An 11,221-nucleotide genomic window follows, 5' to 3' on the forward strand; every position below is an offset into this window, starting at 1 on the left:
GCCAGAGGGTTTAAGTATTCGTCAGGTTTATATAAATCAATCGTCGGCGGTTAACTCGTCATCAGAAGAAGAAATAACTATGGCGAAGCTCGAATCGGAAACTTCATCTTCTTCTTCAGCCTTCTTCTCTCAGACCCCTTCTCGTCTCCCTGATGACCACGTTTTCTTCTCAATATTCCCGGACGCCTCCCTCTCCGCCGCAGGATCGGAAAGCTCCGCCGCTCTTCAATCACTTCACCTGGAAATCATCGATTTCGTTTCTCCATTCACTTCTCCCTACATATGGCAACACGAGCCTTTCTCCCTCTCTATCGCTCTCTCCTCCTCTTGCGTCTGTACCGACACTGCGATGCCTCATCTTCACGGGAAGCTCAAGTATGGTGACAATCTAGAGGACGAATGGTTCGCTGTGTTCTTGCTCTTCCGCATCTCCGCAGCGTTCCCGTCTAATTCCATCCGTGTGTGGGACACCGACGGCGAGTTTCTCCTCATCGAAGCTGCTTTTCACCTCCCTCGTTGGCTCAATCCCGAGACGAGTCGCAACCGTGTCTTTATTCGCGGCGGTGAGCTCCACATCGTCCCCCGTAGCCGCCTTCCGGATCCTTCCTTAGTTGCGTCCTTGCGGTTTCTCGTCGAGCGTAGTCACGAATCTCGAGCTTCGGATTCAGTTCAAACCGCGTTGAAGAACCGGATTTCCGATTATCCCGATAGAGCGTGGAGGAATATGCATCGTGTTAGGGTTAGGGTTCCGGTTTCGGTGGCGCAGGTGCTCAAGCACGAACCTTTCTTGATTTCGCTAGCAGTGGAAGGCTTTTACGATCGTGATGTGGATTCAATGAAACACGCAGCGAAGATGGAGAAGTTTCTGAGCAAACGAAGAGAGGAGGAGCTCGTGCTGGTGATTGTCAAGATGTCGCGTGCAATGTACGCACAGCTGGTGCAGCAGAAGTTTCAGGCACCCAGTTGCTATCCAATGCCGAGCATTACCGATCGGGATGCTTACATAGAAGCCGAGCTAGGGATGAAAATCGCTTGTGGTATGGAAATGATGTATCAGCAGAGGAAGAAGGAAGGAGAAGATGGGAAAGGGATTAGCTGGAGCAAGTATAAGGACAATCTCGAGAAGAATGGTTATTTTGAAGGTTTGCTTTGTGGCTCGAAGGAGTACAAGAGGTTGATGGAGAATGCCGAGGAATATTACCAGAAGAGTTCATCCGTTTCAAGAATAAGGTAATAATGCAGGTTCTGGTTGCTATTTAATGCAGGTTCTGGTTGCTATTTGTTTCTGTCGTGAGTGAAAAGGATTCATCTTTTGAGTTTGTTTATGATCTTGATGTCTTGTTTTCTTGTGCACAGAGACATTATGAGTGCGCCTGTGAGACGTATTGATGAGATTCTTGCTCTACCGTATTCGGAGGATGACTTCAAGGGTCAGGAAGTTCCTGTTTCTGACAGTGATTCTTGGCTCTACGATGGTGGGGATGAGTTAAACTCTGTTCTTCAAGAGAGGCAGAAAGAGATGGAGTTCTATAACTCAAAGAAGGAAAGAAAACAGAAAGCAAAGGAGAAGCAAGAAGCTGGAAGCTCATCTGAATCAAACGTGAACAATTTTGATCTTGGTGATATCTCAAAGTCGATGGAACAATTCATCAAGAAGGTGTCAAGTTACAAAGGAGCAGAAGTGCCAGAAAACAGGTTATTTTCTTGAACATTAATCATCTTTCCGGCATCTGCCCCTTGAAAATCTCATTTTTGTTGTTCTCTTATGAGGTTAATCATTAGGTATCATGTCAAATTTCAAGCTTTTAGATAGTGTATTTTCTTTGCTTGACTTCTGTAGGGATTTCAAAGAAGTAAATCTAGATGTCGACCGTTTCATGAAGGATATGGAGTCAATACTAGGGAGCCAAGGTCGTCAAGAACAGGCTGACGATGATAGTGATGGCACAGAAGGATCTTCCATGGACATGGATTTTGATGACCTTGGAGATGATAGCGGCGGAGAAGAGTCTAACGAGGATGAGAAGGAAACCTTTATGGAATCCTACTCTGGAGCAATGAATGTGGAACTTAAGAACTCAACTCTTGAGAAGAGCTTTGAACATGTGAATCAACATTCTTCTAAGCAAAACGAGGTAATTTTTCCATAAGCATCTTGGAGCCATTTTGTTCTGTAGATTGTTTTGAATTTGAGAGCTCTAATGATATATATGTGCGTGTACACAGGAATCATCTTCAGATGCTGATTTTACACCAATTGATGCTGATTTCAACCTTGTCAAGAACCTTCTTGAATCATACTCTTCACAACAAGGACTTCCTGGTCCTGCTTCCAATTTACTCGGCCTCATGGGTTTGCAACTTCCAAAGGATTCCAACGACAAACAATGAAATGTTAAGCTATGTCTCTGTTCAAAAGCGTTTGCAACATGTTTCAGTTTACCTTGTATTATTGTTTATGAAATTTATGATTTTGCCAAGTTTCTGGTTATAACGTGTACAACGTTGCTGGTTCTTGAGTTGTCGAGGGTAAGCACATGACATGTGATTTAGAAAGAAATAATAGACAGAAACTTATGTACATGTACACTATTACACATCATCAACCACAAAAGACAAAACAAAAGATATTCTTTTTTTCTTTCTTCCCAAAACCCAATAATCTCGACCACAGAAGTGAGGAAGCAGAAAACGCTTTCACTTGAAACACCCACATGAAAAATATCCAATACTCAATATCATATCATATTCATAACATATCAATTCACCATTCTTCATCATCTTTATGTTGCGAAGTCTCCATCACCTTCATCTTTGTCCATTAGTAGATTCTTGAGAGATGACTTGATGTTTTGTTTGTCACTAACTTGAAACAGAAAACCAAAGAAGTCTCCAGAAGCTATCCACGAATCTTGCTTCTTTCTCTTTTTCTTTTTGTTCTTTTTTTTTCGATTTATTTGATACTGAAACATCAAAGAAATAGTCTTGATCTTCCCAATCTCCAGTTTATAGCTTCCCCATAGACGACAGCCACTGTTCCATATTCTTCCCATCTACAGTTTAGATATCATCAGAACCAAGAAACAATTCAATTCAGAATCCAAAAGACTACACAAGCAATTATGGTAATAATTCAGCTATTAATGATGATGATGATGATAATGGAAACAAACATTACCAGGAGCAGGAGAGAAGAAACCATTTGGAATCTGATTCCCTGAACCATCCATCACTTTCTTGTAACAAGGAACCAGAACCACAAACCCACCACTATCATCCTCGCTCTTAAACCCTGGTCCATGTGGCTCAACCCAACCAATTGACCACTCTGGATCATCTGGCTCAGGGAACACCACATTCCCAATCTTCTCCTCCTCTCCTCCTGACCCTCCTCTTCCAATCCATCCTCTCTTCATCTTCTTCACCGTAGACGAAGAAGAAGAAGAAGAAGAAGATCCAGTCTTAGTCTTCTTAAGTGAAGGACTCAGTGAAGAAGATCCTTTTGGAATTGACTCCTTCTTCTCTCTCTCTTTACTGTTACCACCACACAACCACCTCGGAAGACGAGGGAAAGAGACTGCCATCTATTTTTAGGTTTTCTAAAACTCCGAACCCCCGGAGATAAACTCTTATCAATCGGCCATGGATCGATGCTTTATCTTCTTCTTCGACCTGTTAACAATAAATATCCACTTTTAATTAACCAAACCATCATAATGTCACTATAATGATGACACTGACCAAAAAAACAGTAGACTGTAAACAAGTTCAGAAAACCAAAGAGAAAACTTCCAATCCATTGATACTGTTTATGATGTGATCGATTAAAACCATAACTTAGATCAAACATAAATTGTGCGTAAAGAATTCAGATTTGTTTCTCGTCAACGAAATTTCAGGGTTAAACACAAAGAAGATCCCGGTTTATTTGGATTATTTCTAGCGGATTCTTCATCATTAATGGAAAGTAATTACTGCTTCTTCAGATCGGTGGTCCAATTGAAAATTTGCCAAAATAGAAAAGCGAAAGCGATCAATAAATGAAGAAACAAGGGAGGATCAAGCCTCCATGTCCGACAAAACACGGCAAGGCTTCGCCGGAAATCTCGGCAGAGAGAAATGCGAAAAAGTCGGAAGAAGAGAAAAATCTCCGGTAATCACGAAACGTTAATTACCGAGAAAATAAGGAAAAAATAATCAAATCGTCGATCGAAGGAACCCTGGAATCGCGTCGCTTCGTCGTCTTTTCTCTTCTCTCGGCTCTCTCTCTCTCCCTATCTCGGTTCTTCTATCCCTCTGACTTTTCTCTGACTTCCACAGAAGCTCATCTTCTGCTCTGCTTCATTTATATCTCTCTTTTCTGGTTTTTTTTTTCTTCTCTCTTTTATTTATTTTTTGCCGTTTTTATTGGGCCTCGCTCCTGCAAAACCAATAAAGATTGATCCGACGGTTGGTAGCGGTTTACTTGGTTTCGTGGCAATTGTTGTTCTACCGTACTACTATAGACTTCACAACACTTGATTCCATCCAACTAAAGCAATCTCTGCATACAACAAAAAAAGGGTGGGGGGGAATATTACGGTTTTATTTGTATAAACAAATCATTTTTAAATGATCTATTAACGAATCGATTTTCTTATAATGATGATATAGACTTAAAGGAGGACTATAAAATCTTGGAAATTTCAATTGGAAATTTCAATTGGAAATAATGTAAGTTCATGTATTTCCCCGGAATCAATCATCTCGTTTCTGAATGGATTTTTGTATAATTATTAATTTATTATAGAGATGCTTAATAATAATTGCGTTTACCGAATCCTTATATTAAATCTCAATTACAGGACCTTTAAATCTACGAGGTCTATATTAAACTTTAATTAGTGCCTTCACAGAGGGTTAAGGGTATTGGGATTATACACATATCTGTGACGTTTTTCAATTTGTTTGAATGGATGTAGACGGAAATTAACCTCAACCTTGGATGCTAACAAGAAAACAAATCGAAAATACAGGCTGATCTTGAAACGTATCTGAAAATTTACCCAATAGAACTAATATTGAACGTTAACAGAAAAAACATGTTGATAAAATATTAATTACCTGTACAAAATCTGCAAAATTCTGGCAACTACAGCCTACAGACGAAAACTATAATATCATATAAAAGAATGGACAACCTTTTTCCAATAGGTCAGCTTTTCACAGCCACAATTCAAGGGTAATATTGCTAATTTGCTTAAGTTTAAAAAGTTTCACATCTTTATAACAACAAACCAAATGCCTTTCGCAGATATAAAACTATCATAACCCGATCCAATTTGCATCTTCTGAATAACCCACTCATATGACCCAAGAAAAACAACAAATAACCCACTCTAAAATATTACAATGCTCTTTCTCATATCTTACTTGTAATATGTTTATTTTTAATGAAGTTTGAATTCTATCTTCGTTTCATTTTTCCGTATTACATATTCTAACGTATGAATAGTTCAATGAATTGTTTTTTCATTGATTTTTTTGAAGTGTAAAATAAAAGTCATGTAGACATTTTAAGATTTTTGTGATGTAACGGACATTTAGTTCAAATTTATCAAAATCCAAACCTAAAAGAAAAGAAAAAAACTAATTAAAAGATAATGAGTTCGTTGATCAGAATCTGAAGATCTAACGTATAGCATATTCTATACACTTGTGGGTGTCGTGAGTTAAAAACTAGGGATTATCCACTTGAAGTCTTTAATTATCTTTGCTCAAATTATCATTGACGTCGTCACCAGCATTTGTATTAGTAACCAAAAAGTTGCACTATATATATCATTAACCAAAACGTTCTTACATAAAGTATAACATTATATAAACTATCAAAAATATTTAGTTCGATAATACTAAATACTCTTGAGTCAGCCATAAGACAAAAAGGGGAAACATTGGGACCGGAATCTAAATATCTATTTTGTTTTTGCTGGCTAATTTGCAATTTCAAATAATTAAAACACATAACTACAATAAAAAGAGGAAACATTAGGAGCCAAATATATAAATACCTAAATTATGGAGGATGGATTTACAATATTAAACACGAATCCATTCGCCGCGCGAGTCTGACGTGGCAGACACGAGGGTATCTATTGACCACTTCCTTTCCCAACCACCCTATTATCATTTTTGTTTATACCCCTGCAATTCCAGTTCATTACTTAAATTTAGGTTCTGTGTAAATCATATGATTGTGCTATGAGTAATTCACCCTAACTAACGAATATTTGTTTAAAACCTTAGATTTGATAAATAAAAAAGGTATCTACCTTTTTGCTCCGTTCTCGTGAAAGATACTACTTTTGTGATTGAAACTATGAAGTTAAGATCATTTGTGTCAATCTAAGCTTCCTGTAATAACCAGATGTGAGTCGAAGCCTTTTGTAATTCAGGTTTTCAGTTGGGATTCAAACATGCTCAGAATTTAATCAAAAGATGTGAATATTATTTTATTAACCCTCAAGATAAACCAACCAGCCTCATCAAGAATTGAGCTCTTATTAGCAGAGAAACCTAAAGATTTTTTTAAGACTTGTCTAATCAAACATGACACATACAATCAGGCGCCGGATAAGTATAAATCGATTGTTTTGGTTTTCTTAACCGGATCTGTCCTTGTCTATTGACATGTCCTTCACCAAGCGCCTGTTGAAAATCGACCCAAGTGATGCTTTTGTTGAGGAAAAGCTGTCCAATCAACGCCATGTTTGGTCTAATCGTCTTAAGATTCTCGAACGTTCGATGACCCACGAGAGCATTGTGCATGTTTCCAGGTGATGCAGATATGAAAATGTCACTGTGCATGCTTACATAGTAATCCAGTGCAGCTAATAAAGAAGCTTTGCCTTTGATTCGAGCTCGTTCTTCAGAAGAAGCAAGGCTTCTTTTGTCTTCCATTCTTGGGAAAACTTGTCTTAATGCTGAGATTCTAGCTTCTCCTCCATATACCTGAATTTTACAAAAGAAGAGTAAAACCTAATTCATGAGTCTCTGTTTCTTGTTTTTATGTTTTTGATGACAATAACCCAAAAAAGATCGGACCTTGTGGGATGCGAGATAGAGACGAGTATTGTTGTCGAATCCGAAAGCAGCTAAAAGAAGTCCCATTTCTTCAGGTGTTAGCGGACACCGTCCTTGGCTTCTTAACTCTTCGTCTGTGAATTGAGAATTCAAGACTCTTCCTTGCCAAATCATTTGTCTGTATTTCGCCAATGCAAGTTTCTCGGCTTTGCCTCCTCCAAAATCACAAGCCGAATGCGCAGCCATGTCCTATTATATACAAATACAACAACAAGAAGAAAAACCTCTTATGACCAAAATTACTCAGCAGACATCATCATCACCAAATGTTGTTATGAACAGAGTGCAATTAATACCTTGTCGAAGCGAAGATGCAGAACAGCGAACTTCCCGGGCTCTCGTCTGCTGTGCGAGTTAATCATGTCCCCTAAATGATCCACATTCTTTTTCTCCTTGTTGCTTCTCCATGATGGGTTTTTAAGACGGCTCACAAGAGCATCGCCAAGTGATGTAATGTGAGGGACAAAGCGTAAAGCTTGAAAATTTACTTTGCATCTTAGACGTTGGATCTCAGCAGGTAAGTGATCGAACGAAAGACGGTGAGAGAATGGAGATATAGCAGCAATCCCATAGCTACAACAACAAAAAAAAGCTCCAAACTTTAAACCCTATAATCTTCTTACTGTTTCATGTGTCAGATTAAGTAAGAGAAAGCATACCTTTGAAGAACCGGTGAGACATTCTCGATATACCATTTGGCAGAAGCATGAACAGGTGCGGTTTTAATTCGAGTTTCACGGACTGCTGTGCCGTAATACTCTCTTGTGCTCCAAGAGTATTCCTCAGGAAGCTCTCTAACTACTCTTATGTCATCCTTTAACGCATCGATAAAATGATCAACATCAAATATATCAACAAAGGAACTGCATAAACAAAAAAAAAACAAAACTTCAGCTTAGAAAACTCGAGGGAGCATTCAAGACAAAACGAAAGCTGAAACTGTTCAGCAACATTACCTTGAATCTTGCCAAACAGGATTTACTTCGAGATATGGGATCACGAGTGTTGCGTTCAATATCTTAGCAACCGCAACTGCATCACATATACCCATTCGTTGCTGGTTCAGTCCTCCATCGAGAAATACCTGAATATATCCCTCGGTTTTATCCGGCAATGCTGCTCCAATACAACAAGTAAAAGAGAGAGGTAAGGCAAAAATTACTATAATGTGAAACGAATGAGAAAACTTCATTTTTTGTCAATACAACTTACAAGGGGAGTTTCCAAAATCAATACATGGACTCCATCCTTGATCAATCATTGGCCTCCAAAGATTAGACTGTTCTCCACTTGACTGAAATTACAACAGAGATCAAAACACACACACAGAAAATATCATCAACTCATTTATTTTCTGAAATCGAGATATTATCAACAAATAGAACACGAAGTATCATTTAAAATCATGTTATCTTACCCGTTGTAAAGCACTCTTTAGCAAAGATAAATGTCTTGGCTTTATTGTGATCGCTTCCTGCAAAACAAAAAATATTATGGTATTATTTCATCAAAAGCTACTTAACTCGAGAGAGACCTTTGACTTGAAAATAAACAAGTCTACGTTCCCAAACTAGTCATATTATCTAATAATACGGAGATATTAAATCGAAATTCAACAAACCACAGTAGGAGAGTCAATCAACAAACGCAACTACCGTTGATATCTTTTCTCTTAAACTTTCTATAAATGTATTGAAATTGAGAAATTTCTCCAATAGGAAAGTTGAAACTACTATTTCTGGATTCCAGAAACCATGGTCGAGTGAACTTTCCCGAGAAAAAGAGGGAAATTTTTTTTCCCCCGGAACCAAACCAAAGATTCCCGGGCAAAATAGGAAAAGAGAGAATTTTTTTTTTTGTCAAACTTACAGATGATGAAGACGAAGTCGAAGCGTTGAACAGCAAAACGACGAATGAGAGCACAGAGAAAATCCCTTTTCTCAGGCCGATATTGTCTTTCCCGTAAAGATTCATCTTATCTTTCTCAGGAGAGTAGAAACGGCAAAACCCAGATCCAGTTTCCGGGAAAGTTCGAGACTTTATAATCAATCAATACACAGAAACCGAAAAGAAACAGTCGCCTGAGGATAAACGATCACGAAATTGCCTAGAAAACGACACAGAAGAGAAGCACGAGATGAAAATCAAAAAGTAACGAAACCAGAATCACATGAATCAGAATGCTCTCTTGTCTATTTCCTCTAAATCTTCCACTATTTTGGGGTTTTAGTCTTTCTTCTTCGTCTTCTCACTTAATGTTAGGAGGATTAAAAAGGAAGAAGCTTTCATCAATTTCCCAGGACGGTTTATAGTGTAAAGAGAGAGCGCGTGAATGCGTCTCACATGGACACCTGTTCATTAAATTTGCTGTCTGTCTCTCTCCATGGGTCCCCGTCTTTCTTGCAACATTACACTGAATTTTCACTTTTTTTTTTTTTTTTTTTTGGGTTCTTGCGGCGAATTTCACTTTTATCCTCGTGACACGAAAACGGGAAACTAGTTAATTACTACTTTTTTAGACCCCTGAATGACACAACGTTGCATAATTATAGACAATCACACAAAATGACGAAAACAAAAATAGGAAATGATATATTGACTCTTAATTAATTACTAACTTTTAACTTTCGACGTAATGTATATGGAAAACAATTTTTGTATGAGGCATCTTATCTGAATAGGCAAGCATTAAGGGGGAAAAAATCAAGAGATATCTCATATGTTATATATATTTCTTTCTTTTGTATGCGGCATCTTATTTGCAAGTATTAAGGGAAAAAATCAAGAGATACCTAATATGTTATAAATATATATATATATATCTTTCTTTCTATGACTAATTTTGGTTGGATCTTTCCTATATGTGTTGCTAAATAAGAGGGGGTATTCAATGAGAAAATTTATTGAATTTGACTTTCTATTTAATTATACTTTGAAAATCAACTATATATTACGTACTTTAAAATCACTCGTTTTTGAATCTATTTTTAATTCTTTCAAAATCAATATTATTTTCATTTTCCTAAGTTTGTTTACGATTATTAGCATCTAAATAATATAATGACTAAAAAGTAGTAACTCACGATTCTATATAATTGTGTGATTAGTACAGAATTACATTTTTTTAGGATTACTATCAAGCCTTAGAGACTGTAATTGATTTCTCTATTGGCTAAGTGACAAACTCCTTTAACACGTTCCTTTTTTTTGTCGACTCGTTAACACGTTCCTTAATCGTCAAAAAGATTTATCTAATTAAGAAAAAATTGTTACAATTTTAAAAGCCTAATATTACGTCACCATCACTAAGACTGTGACACAGAGACATTGTACCATAGACAAATATCTAATGGCCGTGGATTAGATTAGTGGCACTATCTACAGCAGTACAGGTATTTGCTTATTAGCTGTTAAAAACAGAAGAAATCTATTTGCCTATTTCATGATCTTCAATCCTCGGAGGAAAAAGAAACTAACAAACAAATAATCAAAAAGGCTGTGAAAAAACCTTGGGAATAATAAGAGTGCATTATTAATATTTTATTTTATTAGATTTTTGGACCGTTGGAACAGATAAAGACAGCTTTTTTATTTTTTCCGAAAAGACAGCTTATATATACGCATGGTGGAACGAAATTCGGCTTTTGATGTCTTATTGTGAATTTGCGAAAAATAAATAATATTTTATTAGAAAAAAATGAATTATTGTGAACTTTGTGTAGACTTAGAGGCACCGACACTTTGTTGTGTTCTTCTTGTTACAGCTTGACTTAAGATTTATCACAAAGATCCACTCATCTCGCTTCGTGTCCTTTCTTAATCTCTCCTCTCTTCTTTTCAACCACCTTTTTTTTTTTGTACTTTTTAATCTCCCGATAAATAAATGTGTCCTAGTTCTGTCTAAATAATACTTAATATTTCTACGTTTGGCTAAACATCTCGCAAGTTACTCGAGAACGAAGATCACTCCTAAAATCATGCACTTTATGTTAGGCAAGAATTTAAACAAAGTTTTATAAATAGTCATGTTGGTAAATGAACCTAACAGAAAAAAAATATATGAGTACCATCTCGCAAGTTATAATGATACGTTAAAACT

The 11,221-nt window shown here is 37.1% G+C and overlaps 3 protein-coding genes across 3 annotated transcripts; 1 reads left to right on the top strand and 2 right to left on the bottom strand.

Moving 5' to 3' along the window:
• Positions 1–76: 76 nt before the first annotated feature.
• Positions 77–2,480, top strand: LOC18012331 (protein ecdysoneless homolog). Its single transcript, XM_006393964.2, has 4 exons — positions 77–1,230; positions 1,357–1,695; positions 1,841–2,135; positions 2,227–2,480. Exons 1-4 carry the CDS (start codon positions 80–82, stop codon positions 2,389–2,391), a joined length of 1,950 nt encoding a protein of 649 aa, XP_006394026.1. The 5' UTR covers positions 77–79; the 3' UTR covers positions 2,392–2,480.
• A 69-nt stretch (positions 2,481–2,549) lies between these two features.
• LOC18012806 lies at positions 2,550–4,386 on the bottom strand. Its single transcript, XM_006393963.2, has 3 exons — positions 4,176–4,386; positions 3,179–3,672; positions 2,550–3,053 (listed from the first exon to the last, which is right to left on the bottom strand). Exons 2-3 carry the CDS (start codon positions 3,582–3,584, stop codon positions 3,007–3,009), a joined length of 453 nt encoding a protein of 150 aa, XP_006394025.1. The 5' UTR covers positions 3,585–3,672; positions 4,176–4,386; the 3' UTR covers positions 2,550–3,006.
• Positions 4,387–6,476: 2,090 nt separating this feature from the next.
• LOC18012332 (O-fucosyltransferase 39) lies at positions 6,477–9,428 on the bottom strand. Its single transcript, XM_006393965.2, has 8 exons — positions 8,992–9,428; positions 8,540–8,596; positions 8,335–8,416; positions 8,079–8,238; positions 7,782–7,985; positions 7,419–7,695; positions 7,084–7,311; positions 6,477–6,990 (listed from the first exon to the last, which is right to left on the bottom strand). Exons 1-8 carry the CDS (start codon positions 9,094–9,096, stop codon positions 6,583–6,585), a joined length of 1,521 nt encoding a protein of 506 aa, XP_006394027.1. The 5' UTR covers positions 9,097–9,428; the 3' UTR covers positions 6,477–6,582.
• Between the last annotated feature and the right edge of the window lie 1,793 nt (positions 9,429–11,221).

Source organism: Eutrema salsugineum, unplaced genomic scaffold (genome assembly GCF_000478725.1).
Source record: "Eutrema salsugineum unplaced genomic scaffold, Eutsalg1_0 scaffold_6, whole genome shotgun sequence".
NCBI lineage: Eukaryota > Viridiplantae > Streptophyta > Magnoliopsida > Brassicales > Brassicaceae > Eutrema > Eutrema salsugineum.